The sequence below is a fragment of the Protopterus annectens genome, chromosome 10.part0, assembly GCF_019279795.1.
Source record: "Protopterus annectens isolate FY-2018-M chromosome 10.part0, PAN1.0, whole genome shotgun sequence".
Classification (NCBI taxonomy): domain Eukaryota; kingdom Metazoa; phylum Chordata; order Ceratodontiformes; family Protopteridae; genus Protopterus; species Protopterus annectens.
The window spans coordinates 1,409,568,806-1,409,591,541 of record NC_056744.1 but is presented as its reverse complement, the minus strand read 5'-3'; the positions used below and the strand labels follow the sequence as shown (position 1 = coordinate 1,409,591,541).

Sequence of the window (22,736 nt, the reverse complement as noted above, 5' to 3'; positions counted from 1 at the left end):
TGATGAGGCCTCAGGTATTTCTGAGCGCTCAGATTATCAGGAGGAAGATTTTCCTCCCTATGAAGACTCTGCTGCAGAGGAATCCATTCCTTCTGTATCTCCTCCCGAGGATTTTTCCTTTGGGGAAACTCTCCATTGTCTGAGAGAACATTTTCTTTGGGCAGGCCAAGACTTTTCAGACTAAAAAAGAGGTTAAGGGAATTCTTAAAATTACCTCAACATAGACCTTTGGCTATTCCGCCTGTTTTGGATATTTTAGATGATGTATACTCTGAGTCTTGCCTTACCCCAGACTCTCTGCCACCTGCCCCTGTTAAACCTGACAGGTACTACAGAGTTCCAGATTCCCATCAATTTCTTTACAAAGGTCATACAGCTGACCCAGAAACTGTTTCCCAGGGAGCTAAGGGGCTTAAAGCCTCTACGGCTAAAAATCCCCTCCCTTCTGACAGGGATTCCAGGGCTTTAGAAAGGTGGGGCAAAAAAGTATACACCTCGGCCACTCTTGCTATGAGAGCTTTAAACTGCCAATTTCATATGATTCAGTACCAGCAGTCTCTGTTAGCTGATTTACGAAAGAAATTGGCCTCCTCTGAACCACTTGATCTAAAAGGGTTGCAGGACATGATACACAACACAGAACAGGTCAGCACACATTCTTTACAATGTGGTTATGATGCATTGGAAGCTTCTTGTAGAGCAGCTGTGACAGGTGCAGTAATACGTAGACACGCTTGGTTAAAAGAACAAACCTTGCCAGATCATGTCAAGGCTAGATTACTGGATGCACCTCTGCAAAAAGATGTATTGTTTGGTGCTAAAGCAGAGGAAATTTTAAAGAAAATGGAGGAAAAGGCAAAATCTATGCAAATTTTCTCCAGGTGCAACCTCCACGATTCAGTAGGAATTGGCCTTCAAAGAACTGGTCCTTTCCAGCCACAGAAAAATACCAAAGAGGCAGAAACAGGCGCTCTAGAGGTAGAGGCCAAGCACGAGGCTCCTACAGAGGACGTCAATGGCAAAACCCTAACCAGAGAAGTGGTGATGGAGCTGCAAATACACCACAAGGACAAACACAATGACTTGACACTTCCCGTCAACCAGGGCTCAATTGGAAGCACCTTTAGGCGGAAAGCTTTCTTTATTCTCAAAAAACTGGCATATTATTACAAGGGACAAATGGATACTGGACATCATAGACAAAGGGTACAGATTCCATTTTCACACTCTACCAAAAAGACAAGGCATGCCAAACCTGCCACCAAATCAAAGGGCAGAGGCACAAAAACAAATATCAAAGCTAATACAGATGAAAGCTATTCAAAAGGTTCCTACTACAGAACAAGGTCGAGGTTTTTATTCACGACTATTCCTTGTTCCAAGAAAGGAAAAAGAATGGAGACCAATTCTGGACTTATCTACACTAAATACTTTCCTCATTGTACCAAAATTCAAGATGCTCACTCTACAGCAACTCCTTCCCATGCTGGGCAAGGGGTCTTGGCTGGTAACTCTGGACCTCAAGGAGGCATACCTGCATGTCCCTATCAGACAAGATTGCAGAAGATACCTCCGATTTCTTGCAGGTTCATTGCACCATCAATTCTCTGCATTGCCCTTTGGCTTATCTACTGCGCCCAGAGTGTTCACGAAATGCCTGGCATCAGTAATTGCACACTGCAGACTACAAGGGATACAAATCTACCCTTATTTGGACGACTGCCTCATCCAAGCGGACATCCAACACATTCTGATGAAGCACCTGAATTATGTCATAAAGCTACTACAAGGTCTGGGATACACAGTCAACAAAAAGAAATCAAGACTCATACCATCCCAAGAAATTACCTTCCTGGGTGCCAAACTGGATACAAACACCCAGACGGCTTATCTTACATCAGAAAAACAAGGGCAACTTAAAGAATATTTCAAAACATTGGCAACGTTCACCAGACTCACTGCAAGGAAATTCCTGCAGACTCTGGGATTCATGGCATCTTGCATTCTTCTGATCCCATGTGCAAAGTTGTACATGAGGAAGCTACAATGGTACCTAAAAAATCTATGGTCTCAACACAGCCACAGCGTAGAGACATTAATACCACTTATTCCATGTCTTCAAAAGGAATTTTTGTGGTGGGTGCAAGCATGCCAGACAAACAAAGGACTACCTTTCAGCAGGCCTCAAGCAAGTCAGATCATCACAACAGACGCCTCAGACCATGCATGGGGGGGCGCACATGACAGACAGGTGCATTCAAGGAAAATGGACTCAAAAAGAAATGCACCTGCATATCAATCAAAAAGAGATGCTGGCAGTTATACATGCAATCAAGGCCTTCAAGGATTTCTTACACCAGGGTCATCTTCCAATAAGAACAGACAACACCACGGTAATGTGGTACATAAACAAGCAAGGAGGGACTCATTCATACCCCCTATGCAGATTGGCAATGACTCTTTGGAACATAGCCCTGGATTTAAAAATAGAGCTACAAGCCCAATTTGTGCCAGGAAAAGAAAATACACTGGCAGACAATCTGAGCAGAAACATGATGGACCCTCACGAGTGGATGCTGCATCCAGAGATTTTCACACAAGTAACTCAAAAATGGGGAAGGCCAGACATAGATCTTTTTGCCTCCCACCACAACCACCAGTTGGAGAAGTTTTGCACAAGGTCAGTCCACCCACTGGCATGGAAGGTGGACTCTCTCTTTCAGTTGGAGGGCTCTAACAGTATATGCTTTCCCTCCTCTTCCTCTGATGGCCAAGGTGTTGCTAAAGATCAAAGCAGACAAACCAAAAGTCATCCTGATAGCTCCGGACTGGCCAAGACAACATTGGTACCCACTCCTGAAGAGCATGTCACACTCACCTCCATGGCCTCTGCCTCAATGGCCGCTTCTACTGACGCAGCACAATTTCAAGACTCTCAACACCAAGCTACAAACTCTGAAACTAGCAGCTTGGAAAATTCCATGAATTCGCAGCAGGTCTTGCTCTCCAAGAGGGTCAAGGAAATCATTCTGGAATCTCGTAGACCATCCACTAGAAAGGCATACTCTGCCAAATGGAGAAGATTTTGTATTTGGAATAACAAAAAGGGGCAAGACCCGAAAACAATGAACATTTCACAGATCTTAGAATACTTGGCTGAAATGCTCAACAATGGCCTGTCATATTCTTCAATAAAAATACATGCTTCAGCAATCTCTGCAGAATACAACACTGATCCACCTTTATTTTCACATCCATTGCTAAGACAGTTTCTAAGAGGGACAAAAAACATCAACCCTCCAAGGAAACCACCAGTACTTGCATGGGATCTCAATTTCATTTTGGAAAAATTGACTTTACCTCCCTTCGAGCCAGCAGCCTCCTCAGAATTACAGTTTCTATCTTGGAAAACAGCTTTCCTCCTAGCTGTCACATCAGCAAGAAGGGTTTCTGAATTGCAGGCTCTCATGGCAGTACAACCATTCCTCATTTTCCATCAGGACAGAGTGTCACTAAGAACCAACCCGTCCTTCATGCCAAAAGTGGTATCCAAGGTTTCTCTGAATCAAGCTATTCATCTGCCAACCTTTTACCCTAACCCTCAAAACAAGGGTGAGAGACTTCTGCACACTTTGGACATACACAGGCAATTGCGTTACTACTTGGACAGAACAAAAGTTTTCAGAAAGACTGACCAACTTCTTGTGGCTTATGCTACTGGGGTACAGGGAAAAGCCATATCCAAACAAAATATTTCTAAATGGATTGGACATTGCATACGATTCTGCTATTCATTTCATGGAAAGACAGTACCTGCTAACATCAGGCCTCACTCTACAAGGGTGGCAGCCACCTCCACAGCCTTTTTCAGAGGGGTGGCCACAAAGGACATTTTAGAAGCTGCTACTTGGAGCTTCATGCATACATTTTCCAAACATTACCACCTGCCTTTGTATTCCAGATCTAGAGCAGGGTTTGCTACTGCAGTTTTGCAGGGCATATTAGCTACACCATCATCCACTTAGTGCCTACCACCCCCAGCTTGGCTATGGTATTCTACCCATCTGTTATGACTGCAGCTGCATCCACGAAGAACATAGTACAGTTTTGTACCTACCATAAATGTAGATGTTCGATGTGGAATGCAGCTGCAGTCAGGATTTCCCTCCCACATACCCCTCTGTGACAAGCCTTCAGGCTATCTCCCCCCCCCATACTAGCTAGCTGGGGTTTCTTTTATGGTGTATTTGCTTGGTTCTGTTGTTGTTGTTTGCAGTGTTATCTATATCTTTTTAGATCTAGCCTTCCTTAGAGGGCACCTGACATCTGGGGCAAGAAACACTGAAGAAGATGGCGTCGGCTGGTTCCTTTATACCCCTGGCGCACTGACGTCAGGGAAGAAGCGACAACAACCGACGCTGGACCAAGACTTTGGAATTCGGCCGACCGAGGGACCGCCTGACGGCAGGATAACCCATCTGTTATGACTACAGCTGCATTCCACATCGAACATCTACATTTATGGTAGGTACAAAACTGTACTTTTCCCATCCTCCATTCCCCTTGTCTCTCTCTCTTCCTCACTCCTTACAGTGCTATTTGGTGTTTGCTTTCTACTGATGGTATTCCACCATAACCTAGCTCCCTGTTTGGGGGATCCTGACATTTGGGGCAAGAAAAACTGATGTAATGGCGTCAGCTACCTGTTTTTATACCACTGACAACCAACCTGATGTTGGTGCTGGAGCGACAACAACTGACGCAGAAATACTAAGCCTCTGGTATTCAGGACGACTCAGGGCTGTCCCTGGCAGGATAACCCAAGTGTGATGACTGCAACAGTGAATACACTCGAACATTTACATTTATGGTAAGTGTACACAACTGTACTTTATCTTGTGTTCATTGTAATCTTTGGAATAAGTTTACTCCAACTTAAGCTACCTTTCTGAAAAATAGGCAACATCTCAACCCCCTTTTTCCGTCTTTTAAATAGGGTCAGGGTGTCACATCACATCAGCTGTTGCACCTTTCTATTCAGAGCCACTGTCTTATTTTCAACAGTCATACTTGCTTGATTTGGATGTTCTCTCACACGCAATCCTTTCTTCTATATGATGGATGCCCCAAATATCTTGTGCTTTCCTGCAAATGTGACCAAACCACCTTTAATCTGTTCTCCATAACATTTTCTGTAATTAAACTTTAACATCTGTTCTGATATCATCTTTAGCTTCTGCATCTGTCCTATAGTGTGCTTTCCGCTGCCTGTCTCAAGCACTTTATCTCAGTTGGCGCACAGTTCCTAAGAAATCTTGAGACGAAGTGAAATTGCAACTGTAATGCAACGAAGAACACAAAAGCTGTAACAGACACAAGCTTGTGCTTAGTTTGTATAATTTTAAGTTTCTCTCTACCGGCAATCCCAATATTATTTCAGTGTGTTCTGTCGATTCCTGACATCCTACCAAGTGTTCTTGTTCTTGTCATACTTCTGTTGACTTCACATGTTTGAATTGGTCTTCGTTGTGGTGCTGCGGTAGCGTTGTCGCATCACAGTAAGACGTTGTCCTGTTCGATTCTCAGCTAGAGCATCTTCTGTGTGGAGACATGTGTGAATGGGCGTACCTTCATTGAAGGTTGTGCATCAGGGCCGGCAACTCTGCACGTAAAAATCTACTGCCAGTCATTAGCAGACCAGAGTTCCGATGTGGTGACCCCTAACCAGGAAAAGCCAAAAGACACAACAAGTACATGGATTTATCAGTGTAACACGTTAACAGACCTGCGACATCAACAAAACCTGCTGGAGAGACAGATTTGTCTCAGAGAGACTGCCCCATCTCTGGAGTAGACAAATATACACCTCAGAGTACCTCGCTGACCCTCTTCAAGCGCAACCTTGATGAGTGGATGGGAAACCACATATTTGTCCCAGGGGTTCCACCGGTGTCCCTCATTGACAGGTGCTGACTGAGGTTTCTTTTTGGAGATAAACTCTTGGCTGGGCTTGTAAGAGCCCCAGGGCCATTAGCCTAGTAAGCTCCTATGATCCTGTGTGTGCGTGCATATGAGTGTGCCGCCGTAAAGTCGCACATAGGAGCATAGTAACAATACTAGGCAAATGACAGGGACCACAACAGGTGTATTTTCCCCCTGCCTTCTTGCAAAAAAACATTATTTCTGGGGGAGGGGTCACCAGTCATTTTGTCTTTTTAAAAGCTAAATTTTATATTGCTGACTTTATGAAGAAAACCTGTGAAGAAAATCATAACATAAATGCATACAATTGAAGTAATATGTTCCTTTAGGTTGTAGCTGTATCCAGTTCCATCTTAAGACTGAAATGCTTACCTTTGTAATCATGGACAGGGCTGTCAACATCTTTTTTCTAACATCTTTCTAACTTTAGGCGGTGTGTTTTAACATCATTTGCTGCATCCTAAAGTTCCTTAATTTGCTTATTAACTGGCCCATTCTGTAAACAGAACTGTAGTGAATGATAGGTACTATTTTATATTTATATTTAGTTGTATGTTTAACAGAGGTTATAACAGTACCTAACCCACATATACATTACTAGATACGCGATTGTTCAAGAATAGATCTTTGAACCTTTATTGTCCAGTTCCTCAATACCTCCGATCCTGCAACACATTGAATTTCAGAAGAAACCATAAAGCACCAAGTGTATGGAAGTGCTGTGCACAATCCACCTCCATCAGTTTTAAATCTTTCCATGACCACTGCATTTCATAAAAAGGCGCTCCCTAAGTACAAATTATGTTTGCTGTTATGCTAGCAAAGCATGTTTGGGCATTCTTGGATAACTCTGCTGTGTGGAGCATCTTTCACTCCTGGTAGGAAATGCTGGGTACTGCAGATTGTAAGCTGTGTGTAATGCAGTAATACGAGTGTTTGTAGCACTCACTTTGAAAGGAGCATGGAGAGAGATTGGAATCCAGTAACTGACTGCATCAACTCTTCCTAATGTTATGTATAATTCAGGAGACGACACATCAGTAATTATTTTTTAGCAGTGTTGTCAGTAATGTTGCATTATGCGTACTTAACAGTTACTGTGATTCTCTTTCCAGGTTGTGGGACTGTATCGCCTTTGTGGGTCAGCAGCCGTTAAGAAGGAGCTTCGGGAAGTATTTGAGAGGGATAGCAAGGCTGTTGAACTACGTGAAAGTCTGTATCCAGACATCAATGTTATAACAGGTAGAGTGCTTGCTTGCTTTCACACATGAGGAAATGTCATGCTTTTGTTTTGTCAGGATGTGAAGATTGCAAGTTCTTAAATAAGGGTAGAATAAATTTGGCTAAAACACACAAGGTCTTTTTTATGTTGCTGTTATAAAATTCCAAATCCAAAATATGGGCCTGATAGTCTGCATTCACCAGCTTCAAATTCTCAAAAATTGCATGAAAAGCAATAGCCAGCAATTTAGTATAACACGCAAGGCAGCAAAACCTTGTCTTTCTCTAATTTTGGATTGATGTATTAAAAACAGATGTGAACATTAGTTTAATCAGCTGAGTAGGTTCTTTGCTAAAATGAAGACATTTAAGCTAAGTAGAGAACTGTGTAGTTCAGCAGTTAGGACACTAAATGACTAGAAACGTTAACTCTGCATGCATAAATAGTTTTAAATCTGACAGTAATTAAATGTGATAAGGATATGATGTAGGTTCGGCTATATGAGGACAACCTACCACAAAAGATATTGGAATTTATTTGAAAATTAATGGGAAATATGGTATTATAAACTGTGGAAAACATGGCATAAAACTAATAGCAAGTTGATACAACATCAAACTACATAATAAATCTGAGTATGTTAATGGAGAAAAATGCAGATAGCAATATACTACTGAAACAAAAGAAAACAAATATCATACAGCTTGAAATTGATTTAGTCAAGAGAAGAAAAAAGTAATGGTCGTGTCTGGTTCATTTTTCAGAGAGGCAGTCTAACTCCACAGATGTCTGTAATAGGCTAAATTTGGAAGGTATAATGAATAAAGAGGACCAGTGGAGTGAATGCTCAACGGAACAACAAGCTCAAAGATAAACAGTTAAAAACAAACACCGCTGAGCAAAACAATGGAGGATTGCAGTCTCATTTAAATCACAAGTAGCTCCTAAATCCAATAGCCAATGATGTAAATAATCCAAGTGCAGGCGAGGTATGTAAAAAGCAGGTTTATTAATAAAAGAGGTGGCGCTTTCATGAGCTTCTTCAGACCTATACAACTAAACTGTCTGTAAACATCAGTTTAAAAAGCCAAAATGGCGCCAAAATCCTGTCCATTATTTAAAGGTACATGGCTCATTAAAAATATCATGTAAAAAAGTCATATATAAAATTCCTATACACCATCTTAAAACAGTACGGCATTTCAAAACAAAGCCATTCATATTCATATCCATTGTTGGAATAAATAAATCAAAAGTATGTGTGACAGATGGGGGGGGGGGGGGATTTTAGTAACATAACTATCAAAACATTGACAGAGCATCTATGCATATAAAGGTTCAAAAAGACCCTACTGGCCACAAAGTAAAAAACTCTTCATAGCCTCTTAACATCTTTTGGACAATAACCTTCTTGATTTCAGCAAAGGTCTCAGGGGAACCCTTCCATTGAGACCTGGGGTGATATCTGCCCTAAACTTAATAATCCAATGGATTTCCCTGGTCTCTGTATAATTGTTAATGTCCCCTCTCCTGTATGTCCTTGAGATCTGTTCCAAGATCCTGAACTTAAAACGATGCTCTTGACCTTTGTCATTGGTGTGTTTGGATAGTGCATTATGTGTAGTACCTCTCCTTGTGTGGTATACATGCTCACGAATCCTATCCCTCAGTGTCCTATTGGTCTTGCCTACATAGTAGGCTGGACAGACTGTGCAGCAGGCTAGGTAAACTACATCTCTGGACATACAATTGCCCCTCGTCCTGATGTAGTAAATACCCGAACCATATGGATATCGGAAGACAGGGTCGGTTTCTATATATGAACAAAAATTGCATTTGTCGCATGTGGTCATGTAGGGACCCAACAAAGCAGGTGGATCATTGTGGACCCTTGGGTAGCAGAGCAAACTCTTTAAGTTCTTTTTATTCCGATTAAGCGAATCTAGGTCGAGTACCTGTAAGGCTCTTAATAGTTGGGTCAACTGATAAAGCGTGCCAATGCTTAGAAAATATCTTTAAGTGTACCTACATCCCTGGTGTAAAAATGGGAAATGCAATTCCATTGTCCATATTTGAACCGCCCTCTTGGCTATCAAGCCATCACTGGCCTCTCAGCGTATATTTCAACAGCACCATCTGAGAAATATGGTTTCTCTGTCTATCCTCAGATCTGCAATGCCCGCCATCCCTCTGGAGATATCTAAGTGGTCATAGCCACGTTCCCTCAATTTGCTGCTAAGGTCTCCTAATTCACTTGCCAGATGGCTGTCTAGGGATGTATATCTAGACATCCGCATTGATTGTCCCTTCACTATGTTCTTGTATACATAGCCAGGATGCATGCTCGAGCGATGCAGCAGTGTATTCCTATAGCAGGTCTTCGCGATAAACACCGTGTTGACTATCCCACAGGGTAATTTATCAACAAAGACATCTAAAAAGGAATAGTGGTCTTCGACCAATCCATAGTAAACTTCAGAAAGGTGACAGACATGTTGATCTGTGTAAAAAAGGACTCTAATTGTATTGTAGAGCCACTCCACACAAGGAAGAGATCATCCACAAAGCCTATAGAATGGTACTGACTCCTGAAACAAACTATTCTGAAACAAGAAGCTATGTTCCCACTCTGCCATCACCAAGTTGGCGTAGCTATTGGCACAGGAAGTGCCCATAGCTACGCCATCCTTCTACAGAAAAATCTTGTCATGGAAACAAAAAGATTGGATTCTAAAATAATAGCCAACAACATAAGAATCAAATCAACATCATACTTCAGAGGAGGTCGGTTCTCCTCAGATATGCACCTACCATTGCTCTACCTTCCTCATTGGGTATAACCGTAAATAAGGACTGAGCGTCCATGGTGACCCATATGAGGTCTTCAATTCAGAACAAGTGTTGATATATTGGTAGAAATCCAACAAAACTGTCTGGTATCCTTAAGAATGAACCTATTGGCATCAACCAATGGTCTGAGTTGTGCCTCAACAAAAAGTGACAGGGGTTCAGTTGACCACCCTCTCCCTGCAACTATGGGTCTAAGAGGTGGACGTAGTGAATCCTTATGGATCTTTGGGAGACCCTGAATGGTAGGTAATAGGGGATGAACCACATTGAAAAATTCATATAGAGAAGTATCAATAACACCATTATCAAAAGACCAAATAATATGGGCGTATGCTCTCAATGATGCTGTCCACCCTATCATTGGTAATAGGAACATAAAACTTGTCATCAGCCAACATTAGTAGCATATCATTATTATACCTGTCCATGTCAAAAACTACAATCCCACCTCCTTTGTCTGCGGGTCGGATAATAATCTCCCTGTTGTTACGTAGGGAGTCCAAGGCCCTACGTTGTATAAGGCTGAGGTTATATTTCCTTCTCCTGTTGCCAGATTCTGACCCATTCAACCTATATATCTCATCTTCTACCAGTTTGCTATATGCCGCAACCAGAGGGTGTATCGGAGGGAGGAATGTACTAGGTGTCCTAAACACAGTGGTATTAGCCTTCATCTCTGTGCTGTTGAAGAAAACCTTCAGGGACAAATTCCTGACGAAAAGCTTAAAGTCTCTTAAAGTCTCTTCGTATCTACTATCTGAGGTTGGAATAAAAGTGAGACCCTTAGAGAGGACTTGTGACTCATGTTCAGTCAAAACATGACTAGACAAATTGAACACGAGTCCTAATGCTTCCCCTCCCACATTTTCTTGATTGTCCGGTTGGATGGTCGATCCGGCGAAAGTTTCCTCTTGTACCTCCCCTTGGCATTCTGGAATGACTTCTCCTCGTTCGTAGGCACCCTGATGGGAAAAGGGTGTCTGCCATCCCTCTGGAGGGGAGAATGGTGAAAAGTGGAATCCAAGGGGGAAATGGGATCCCGTCCATCAGGATCTCTACTCGATACATAGGAGGAAACTTTCCTCCTAACGACTGGTTCAAGAGGCGGGACAGTTGGTTCAACCCTGCTGACTAAAGATTCAGCCCTTCTTACTGAATCAGCATTGGCATCCAAGTCGGTGGTAGCTGTCGGCTCCAGCACAGAGTCCGTTCCGATGGGTACAGCGTTGGCAACGGTACCTGCACGACCAACTTGGTCTGTGGGGATGGCTGGGCCAATGTTGCTGTTGGAGCCAGTGTGATCGTTGTCCAGGCATGAGCCAGGAAGTTCAACCGTGCCTACATCGATTGCATCTCTATTGGGAGCACGGTCCGTGTTCCCTGAGTCACTGTTGTGGTCCCTGTCATTTGCCTAGTATTGTTACTATGCTCCTATGTGCGACTTTACGGCGGCACACTCATATGCACGCACACACAGGATCATAGGAGCTTACTAGGCTAATGGCCCTGGGGCTCTTACAAGCCCAGCCAAGAGTTTATCTCCAAAAAGAAGGCTAATACCACTGTGTTTAGGACACCTAGTACATTCCTCCCTCCGATACACCCTCTGGTTGCGGCATATAGCAAACTGGTAGAAGATGAGATATATAGGTTGAATGGGTCAGAATCTGGCAACAGGAGAAGGAAATATAACCTCAGCCTTATACAACGTAGGGCCTTGGACTCCCTACGTAACAACAGGGAGATTATTATCCGACCCGCAGACAAAGGAGGTGGGATTGTAGTTTTTGACATGGACAGGTATAATAATGATATGCTACTAATGTTGGCTGATGACAAGTTTTATGTTCCTATTACCAATGATAGGGTGGACAGCATCATTGAGAGCATACGCTCCATATTATTTGGTCTTTTGATAATGGTGTTATTGATACTTCTCTATATGAATTTTTCAATGTGGTTCATCCCTATTACCTACCATTCAGGGTCTCCCAAAGATCCATAAGGATTCACTACATCCACCTCTTAGACCCATAGTTGCAGGGAGAGGGTGGTCAACTGAACCCCTGTCACTTTTGTTGAGGCACAACTCAGACCATTGGTTGATGCCATTAGGTTCATTCTTAAGGATACCAGACAGTTTTGTTGGATTTCTACCAATATATCAACACTTGTTCTGGAATTGAAGACCTCATATGGGTCACCATGGACGTTCAGTCCTTATTTACGGTTATACCCAATGAGGAAGGTAGAGCAATGGTAGGTGCATATCTGAGGAGAACCGACCTCCCTCTGAAGTATGATGTTGATTTGATTCTTATGTTGTTGGCTATTATTTTAGAATCCAATCTTTTTGTTTCCATGACAAGATTTTTCTGCAGAAGGATGGCGTAGCTATGGGCACTTCCTGTGCCAATAGCTACGCCAACTTGGTGATGGCAGAGTGGGAACATAGCTTCTTGTTTCAGAATAGTTTGTTTCAGGAGTCAGTACCATTCTATAGGCGTTTTGTGGATGATCTCTTCCTTGTGTGGAGTGGCTCTACAATACAATTAGAGTCCTTTTTTACACAGATCAACATGTCTGTCACCTTTCTGAAGTTTACTATGGATTGGTCAAGACCACTATTCCTTTTAGATGTCTTTGTTGATAAATTACCCTGTGGGATAGTCAACACGGGTGTTTATCGCAAGACCTGCTATAGGAATACACTGCTGCATCGTTCGAGCATGCATCCTGGCTATGTATACAAGAACATAGTGAAGGGACAATCAATGCGGATGTCTAGATATACACCCCTAGACAGCCATCTGGCAAGTGAATTAGGAGACCTTAGCAGCAAATTGAGGGAACGTGGCTATGACCACTTAGATATCTCCAGAGGGATGGCGGGCATTGCAGATCTGAGGATAGACAGAGCGAAACCATATTTCTCAGATGGTGCTGTTGAAATATACGCGGGAGAGGCCAGTGATGGCTTGGATAGCCAAGAGGGCGGTTCAAATATGGACAATGGAATTGCATTTCCCATTTTTTACACCAGGGATGTAGGTACACTTAAAGATATTTTCTCTAAGCATTGGCACGTTTTATCAGTTGACCCAACTATTAAGAGCCTTACAGGTACTCGACCTAGATTCGTTTACCGGAATAAAAAGAACTTAAAGAGTTTGCTCTGCTACCCAAGGGTCCACAATGATCCACCTGCTTTGTTGGGTCCCTACATGGCCACATGCGACAAATGCAATTTTTGTTCATATATAGAAACCGACCCTGTCTTCCGATATCCATATGGTTCGGGTATTTACTACATCAGGACGAGGGGCAATTGTATGTCCAGAGATGTAGTTTACCTAGCCTGCTGCACAGTCTGTCCAGCCTACTATGTAGGCAAGACCAATAGGACACTGAGGGATAGGATTCGTGAGCATGTATACCACACAAGGAGAGGTACTACACATAATGCACTATCCAAACACACCAATGACAAAGGTCAAGAGCATCGTTTAAGTTCAGGATCTTGGAACAGATCTCAAGGACATACAGGAGAGGGGACATTAACAATTATACAGAGACCAGGGAAATCCATTGGATTATTAAGTTTAGGGCAGATATCACCCCAGGTCTCAATGGAAGGGTTCCCCTGCGACCTTTGCTGAAATCAAGAAGGTTATTGTCCAAAAGATGTTAAGAGGCTATGAAGAGTTTTTACTTTGTGGCCAGTAGGGTCTTTTTGAACCTTTATATGCATAGATGCTCTGTCAATGTTTTGATAGTTATGTTACTAAAATTCCCCCCCCCCCCCCATCTGTCACACATACTTTTGATTTATTTATTCCAACAATGGATATGAATATGAATGGCTTTGTTTTGAAATGACGTACTGTTTTAAGATGGTGTATAGGAATTTTATATATGACTTTTTTACATGATATTTTTAATGAGCCATGTACCTTTAAATAATGGACAGGATTTTGGCGCCATTTTGGCTTTTTAAACTGATGTTTACAGACAGTTTAGTTGTATAGGTCTGAAGAAGCTCATGCAAAGCGCCACCTCTTTTATTAATAAACCTGCTTTTTACATACCTCGCCTGCACTTGGATTATTTACATCATTGGCTATTGGATTTAGGAGCTACTTGTGATTTAAATGAGACTGCAATCCTCCATTGTTTTGCTCAGCGGTGTTTGTTTTTAACTGTAAATTTGAAAGGTGTTTCACAAAGATGTATCTAAAAACATAAATGGACCACTTTATACAAGAGTAAGTCTAAAGGAATTATGTTTATTTCCGTTGTATATTATGTTAAATTTAGGGGCAGCTTTATAATGGTATGTAAGGAAAATTTTAATTCCAATATGAAGGAACAGCTGTGGTTAAATTAAATGAGGAGGAGAAAAAATATCAATGAGAACATGTGGGCCATAAAATGTTTTTCTTATAGATATATATATATATATATATGTATGTGTGTATATATATATATATATATATATATATATATATATATATGTATATGTATGTGTATATATGTATGTATATATATATATATATATATATCTATATATATATATATATATGTATGTGTATATATGTATGTATATATATATATATCTATATATATATATATATATATATATATATATGTATATACACCCCTGTTAAAATGCCAGGTTTTTGTGATATAAAAAATGAGACCACAATAAATCATTTCAAAACGTTTCCCACCTTTAATATGACCTATAACCTGTACAATTCAATTGAAAAACAAATCTGTTAGGGGAAAAAAATTTAACAAATAAAACATACAGTACGCTCATTGGACAAGTGTGGACACCCTTAAACTAATACTTGTTGAAGCACCTTCAGCCTGCACGAATACCAGAGTCCATGTTTTTGTGTGCCGGTTGCTGTTGCTTGTAGTCGGACGTCAGGTCAATACTATAAAGCAAGGCAGCCATCATTACATCAGTCTTTCTTGCTGTGGAGCCCATAGCAGAAGCAGTTTGCCCAAGTGCCAGTCGGTCACTACCAGAAGTCCAATTTCAGCAGAAAACATCTAAAGTGAAGTACCCTGTTGGGGACCCTTTTTTCTTGCTCTAACCTATGTGTGGAAAATTTAACAATTGTCTCGCCTCTGGAAAGCAGATCCCACACAGAGACTTTCATTCTTACTGCATCACTTGTTTAGGCCCAGACCACAACAGCCCTCATCGCCGGTTCTGTGCCCTCTTTAATGCAAGAACCATTCACCATAGAGCTCTTTTTGTAGACAGTTATTTTCATATTCCATCTTCGAATTCTGATATGGCGTCCATTAGCCAAAAATCCGCTAAAACATAAAGCTAAAGACGGGCCACACAAGGCTAAGCCTTCCAATGACGCTACCACTAAGCAAGTCGTCAGTTCTCCGGAATTCATTGAGGCACTTTTGCAGCCCCTGATGCCCGACTGGCTTTCTACGCAGACCTCTGCCGAGACCCTTTTGGAGTCTTGTATGCCGCAGAAATCCACTTCGTCTACCAAGCCTTTGGCTGTTTCTGCCTCGGTTGGGTCTGGAGCTGCAACGCAGGCAGCGGCTTCCGAGGAGGCTGTTCACACTACCAATTCTAGACAAAAACAGACGTCTTCTCTTCCAACTACTGTTTCTCAGAGACCGATGGATGCTCTCAGGCCTCGAAGCCAGGCCACTCCTAGGATATGTTTGTAGCCACCATCTTGCTACTGCTCCCCTACCCCAAGCTCAAAAGCTTAAAATGGCAGAGGATCTCATCTCCCTTATCAGAGTTACTCAAGCCCCCACTCCGAAAAGGAAAAGGCTTCCTTCTTCAGAAATTATGACAGACCAAGAGTCTGAGAAATCTGATTATTCTGCCTTTGAAGAGGAACAACAGCCCTTAACTGTTTGAGGATTCAGATGCAGTGGAATCCATCCCCTCTGCCTCCCCTCCAGAGGACCTCTCCTTCGGGGAAACCCTTCACTCCCTCAGGGAACATTTTCAGTGGGTATCTCGGGACTACCCACAGTCAAAGAAACAACTTAGAGAGTTTCTGGACCTGCCCCAGCACAGGCCCCTGCCCATCCCACTTATTCTAGAAGTGGTGGATGATGTTTTCCTTGAACCCAGTTTAGCCCCTGATGCTGTGCCTCCTGCTCCAGCTAAACCTGACCGGTACTGCAGAGTACCGTATTCTCACACATGCATGTACAGGAACCCTGCTGCAGAGCCCGAGGTCATTACACAGGGACCCAAAGGAGCTAAGACTAGTTTTGCCAAGATTCCTCTTCCTTCTGATAAGACTCCAGACATCTGGACAGAGACTCCAGAGGTCTGGACAGATGGGGTAAGAAAGTAGACACCTCTGCAACCTTAACTATCAGAGCACTCAATTGGCAGTTCCATATCTTAAAATATCAACAACACACTTTGGAACAATTAAAATAGAAGATTAGTACCTCCTCCTGGCGGTGTCGACTCTAAAGAGCTGGCAGAATTACTTCACTCTGCTGGTAAAGTGACCAAGCACTCTTTACAATGTGGATATGATGCCCTAGAAGCCTGTAGCAGGGCAGCAGTGACAGGATCTGTTATTAGAAGACATGCATGGCTGAAGGAACAAACCTCTCCCTGATCATGTCAAGTCTAAACTTATTGATGCACCCCTAGGTAAGGAATGCCTATTTGGAGAAAAAGCAGAAGAGGTGCTTAAAAAGATGGAAGGAAAGTAAAATCTATCCAAACAGTAAAAGATTTCTTTCAAGTTCAGCCACCCAGATTCAGCAGGAACTTCCCCTCTAAGCACTGGGAATTACCTGCACCCAGCAGACAGGGCCAAAGCAAGCCCATTAGGGACAGGACATCCAGGCCCCTATCCCAGGGCCAGCGAAGAATAAACAATGGACCACTTCCGCCTCTAAGGTAGGGAGTTCTAAGCCAAACTTCTATGGTAAGCACTCACAACGACTCTCCCTCCACCCTCTGCTCTCCTTTCACTCATCTAAAACTAGGAGGAAGGCTCACCCTCTTCAAGGACAATTGGGTCTCTATAACCAAGGACCAATGGATATTAAAAATAATTTCTCAGGGATACAGATTCTCCTTCAGCGAACTCCCAATTCCAAGAGGGTACCCAAGCCTCCCCCCAAACCAGTGGGAAGAGGCATTAAAACAAGTAAAAATACTAATATCCCATGGGGGCTGTATAACCTGTCCCTTTGGAACAAACAGGAAAAGGTTTTTACTTCATACTATTCCTTGTACCCAGAAAAGAAGGCACTTGGTGCCCCATCTTGGATCTATCCAAACTGAACACCTCCTTGGTGGTCCCCAGATTCAAAATGCTAACCTTGCAGAAGCTCTTGCCTGCGCTTACACCAAATGCCTGGCTGGTGACCCTAGACCTAAAAGATGCCTACTTCCATATCCCCATCAGGGAATCATGCAGAAAATTCCTGCGCTTCAGAGCAGGCAATCAGCACTTTCACTTATATGCACTGCCCTTTGGTTTATCTACTGTTCCTAGAGTATTCACCAAATGCTTGGCCCTGGCCATAGCATTCTGCAGACAGAGAAATATACAGATTTACCCTTACCTGGACGACTGCCTCATTCAAGCAAACAGCAAAGAAAAGTTGCTCCAGGATCTTCTCTTTGTCAAAAAAATCTTAATTCACTAGGGTTCGCCATCAACGAGAAAAAATCAAAGCAAAACCCCACCAGGAAAATTGTTTTCCTGGGAGCTGTGCTACACACAGCATCCTTTATGGCCTTCCTACCCCCAGAAAAGCAGAGCTTCCTGCCACTATACTTCACCCAGCTGGCTTCCAGGAGTCACCCCACTGCGAGGAAGTTCCTGCAAGCCCTGGGAATACATGGCATCTTGCATTTTTCTCATCCCTCTAGCCAGGCTTTACATGAGAAAGCTTCAGTGGTACTTAAAGAACCTTTGATGGTCAGCACTCTCAGTCCCTAGAGACCACTCTCCCACTGATCTCTTGCATAAGTGACAAATTTCTTTGGTGGGCAGAGGCCTGTGCCATGAACAAGAGTCTTCCCTTCATCCTCTGCCCTTTTGGCCAGACCATCACCACCGACTCCTCAGGCATAGCTTGAGGCACTCACCTAGCAGCCAGGTGTACCCAAAGCCTTTAGAATGCCCAGCAACTTCACTTGCACATCAACCAGAAAGAAATGATGGCAGTGTAAAATGCTCTGACTTCCTTCCAACCCCTTCTCAGGTCAGGGGCCCTCCTTGTAAAAACAGACAACACCACAGTAATGTGGTACATCAACAAGCGGGGGGGACACCCAGTCTTACCCCCTGTGCAGGTTAGCCATGAGTCTGTGGCTCACAGCCACCTCCATGGGGCTGCATCTGATTGCCCAATACTTACCAGGGATCAGCAACACACTAGCAGACCACCTAAGCAGAAGCTTACTGGACCCCCACAAGTGGCACCTCTGCAGAGAAATCTTTCTGCAAATCACCCAGAAGTTGGGGGACCCCAGAGCTGTGGACCTCTTTGCCTCAAACCTCAACCACCGGCTGCAAAAGTTTTGTACCAGGGAATATCACCTCCTAGCATGGAAGGTGGATGCCTTGACCTTCCCCTGGAGCTCCCTGTTTGTGTATCAAAGGTCATCCTCATTGCTCCGGATTGTCCCAGACAGCATTGGTACCCCTTACTACCCAATCTGACCTCACAGCTCCCGAAACTTCTTCCCCTAAGGTCAGAACTCTTGACACAGGAGAGAGGGAATGTACTGCACCCAGACCTACAGACTCTCAAACTTTCAGCATGGCTAATGCACTAAAAACTAACAAGAAATCACTGGGTCCTGGACATCACAGAGGCCAGAAGGCCCAGCACAAAAAAATCTTATGCAGGAAAATGGAAAATATTCTGCTCCTGGAAACAATCTAAAGGGGGCAGTTCCTCCCAACCTTCCATCTCTCTCATCCTGGATTACTTAGTAAAGCTGCACAATAGTGGCCTCTCCTTCTCTTCTATTAAAATCCATGCCTTGGCCATCTCTGCCCATTATGATTCAGACCCACCCGTCTTCTCTGATCCTTTGATTAAGCATTTTCTCAGAGGGGCTTCTAATATCAGGCCTCCCAGAAGACCTCCTACTCCACCCTAAGACCTGAATTATCTGTTGGAGAAACTAACCTTACCTCCTTTCGAACCTGCCGCTTCAGCAGAATTTAAAGACCTCTCCTGGAAGACTGTCTTCCTACTAGCTATCACGTCAACCAGAAGGGTCTCGGAACTTCAAGCTCTCATGGCTGTCGAGCCCTTCATAATTTTCCATGCAGAGTCTCCCTGAGGACTAATCATTCCTTTATGCCCAAGTTGGTATCTGATGTGAACCTTAACCGGGCCATACACCTTGCCACCTTCTTTACCAACCCTCAAAACTAGGGGGAATGAATTATATACACACTAGACATACACAGACAACTCAGATACTATCTGGACCACACTAAGCCATTCAGAAAGCTGACCAGCTTCTGGTAAGCTTCACCCCATGGGCAGAGGGGAAGCCCATCTCCAAACAAACCATTTCCAAATGGATTTCACACTGTATCCATTTTTGCTACAGACTACATGGGAACCCCATCCCTAAGTCGATCTGTGCCCACTCCACTACAGCAACCTCCACTTCCACTCCCTTCCTCAGCGGAGTACCTACCAGGGAAATATTGGAAGTGGCCACCTGGACATCTGTCCATACCTTTACAAAAGCATTACCACCTACCTTTCTTTTCTAAGTCTAGGGCAGGGTTTGCCTCTGAAATCCTGCAGGGCCTCCTGACCCATACCTAGGACTCTACCTATCCTTCCACCCTTTACCTCAGCTTTGGGAATCCTCCCACAGGTGATGACTGCAACAGTGAAACATGAAGAACATAGTACAATTGTATACACTTACCATAAATGTAGATGTTCAAGTGTATTCACTGTTACAGTCTTGGTTTCCCTCCCTCCATCCCCCATTTCACATCTTCTCCTAGGGAGACACAGGCTTCCCAAGGTGGCTCTTAGCCACCAGTTCCACTACTCTTTTTCCTTGTGCTTCTGACGGGGTAGGGCAAGAAAAACTAATGTAATGATGTCAGCTGCCTTGCTATATAGTACTGACGAACTGATGACAGACTACAAGCAACAGCAGCTGGCGCACAAAAAGATTGACTCGGGTATTCGGGCTGGCCGAGGGCTGCCACAGCAGGGATAACCCACAGGTGATGATTGCAACAGTGAATACACTTGAACATCTACATTTATGGTAAGTCTTCACAACTGTAATTTTTCATTTTTTTTGCTAATGCATTGATTTTCTTCTGCTATGCAGCTGCTAAGCAGTTAAGACTAAAGTGGGTACACTATATACCACTCAACATGGAAACATCAAAAATCTGAACAAAAGTTCATGAAAAATAGGTACAAATCTGTATGCTGATTACCATAACTTTTGCATGCATAATTACGTAACTGCGCCCACTCCAGTGGAATTGTGGGATACCAACTTTCAAATACAGACTGAAGAACAGACAACCAAAATATGGCCCCAGAGTCCCCCTGCAGCCATTCCAATTTCCCATTACATGGCTGTTTTGTCCCATAAACACTAATCTGCATACTGTTTGACTTCTACAATGATTTGTATTTTATTTTACATTTTATAGCACAGACACTAATAGACATCTGCTAAACAAAGCAATAGTCTGACTATGAAAATAGAATTAGCATTAAAACTTCTCTGCCCTTAAAACTCACATTCACTGAAACAGCATTGAAACCCACATCCAAAGAAAATGCATCTGGCCAGTGGAGGATAAATATTACCTTTGGGCTGTTTTCAAATCATAGGCCCCTTGCATACAAAACATACATGTGTCCTTTGATGCACTTTCCTGACTGTATTAAATTATATTCCTTGTATAATACAGCATACTTGTTAGAGCTTGTTTTAAATTTTTGAACATTTTTCCAGTAAGCAATGAAACAAAAATGCATGAACCAGTAATGACAAGACTGCCCAATTCAGAACATTTCCATCATAAAAGTCTATTCAAACTTCTACAATATGCACACAGTCTCTGCAGAAGTAAAAGTCATCTAAATAATTCCACATTAAAGAGATCTGTAACTAATGAAGACGTTGCTGCAAGCAAACAACTTTATATTTCATTGTTTCCCTTGAAGAATAAATTGCCTATGCTACATTAAAAAATGATAAGCTAGTAATATTTCAACAGGGATGGCAAACTGATAACAGGTTCATAGTTAATAGGTATCTCCACCAAAGGAGGACATTCTCAGGACTGCAGCATCCACCCCTTTTAAAAGTATAACACACTACAGTATCAGCAATCCATCTACATACTGTAGGAATAGAACCCACAGCCTTCTGCAGCAAAAGCAAGTATATTACCTGTTGTGCTACTAACAATGCAAGTAGACTTTGTATAAACAGCACTAAACTTCTCTTTCCCTGAAGAACTGTGCAGCACAAGAAATCAGGAAAAGCCAAAATGTACTATGGGGGGCAATGGTACCAATGTTATAGCAACATCTACAATAAGCTGTATTCTACTTTTCTACCTGTCTACTTCTGTGTTCATACTGTCACTCCTTCTCCAAACTCCAGCCCTTAAACACCCAGAAAAAAACAGATGCTACAGTGCCTCCTTCCCAAGCCAAACCAAACCTGGATCACTTGTGGTGTCACAGCAGAGGTTAAAACTCCTGCTCTGGTAAATATTATAAGTTTAGTAGAAATTTGTTTGTACTGATTAGGCATAACACACAAACTAATGGTATCCCATTAATATTTATCAGAAAGTTATTCACAGGTTAAGCATGGCATTTGTTGTGTGGAAATTTATAATGTGTTGGGGAGGGGGCGGATCTAGATTTTTTTGAACGATGGGAAAGACACAGATGACTGGTACTTAACAAAGTAAAAGTAGTGGGTAGGCAAACTGAATGAAGGAAAAGTTTATCGTTCTCGTGATTAAGTTTAAAATTCTGTTTCATATGTTGACTAAAAATTCCAGTACACTAATTATAAAACATAAAACCAATTAAACTCTCTCTCCCTCTTATTATCGTATGGTGGCAACCTCAACCAGCTACTACCATCTGAGCAACCCAGGAAGGCACCTATGCAAAGATGCAAGGTAAGCCATTTTAATTCCCTAAAACACTCGTACTGCATTTGAAACTCGGGCAAAATATTTAATTGCCTCTTAAAATGAAAACTAAGAATGCTACATGAAGTGGTTGGAAGGGAAAAAAAAGCTTCCATTAAATTTATGTAAAAAAAATGTTACACTACCCTAAAGCGTTTTTAACGCTATAAATAAACATTGGAAAGTTTAAATAGGAAGTGGCTTACATTGCTTTTTCGTGATCTTGGTGAAATATTGTTTTAGCTTCAGTACTAATACAACTGGAATTACTACAAGTGTAAACAACGTTGAATAAAGCAAACACTGTTCTTTCTATGCATTACAACACGGACCTTAATTCAGTAAGATAACAGGTGTCTAAAAGTAATTTTAAAACTAAACGATAAGACAGTACGGTCACATTCGATTAAAATTTAATATCAACAATAATCTTTTTCCATGACTTTGCATCATTTGTTTAATTTAGGGGGAAGTAGCCC

At 42.4% G+C, this 22,736-nt stretch overlaps 1 protein-coding gene across 2 annotated transcripts in view; it reads left to right on the top strand.

The window, feature by feature from the left end:
* Window positions 1-22,736, top strand: part of SYDE2 (synapse defective Rho GTPase homolog 2) — an 862,822-nt gene that overhangs the window by 438,553 nt on the left and 401,533 nt on the right. For both annotated transcript variants that reach the window (XM_044086034.1, XM_044086035.1), the window contains exon 4: window positions 7,098-7,224. In XM_044086034.1, the coding sequence (XP_043941969.1) occupies window positions 7,098-7,224 (127 nt within the window). The remainder of the gene's footprint in view (window positions 1-7,097; window positions 7,225-22,736) is intronic.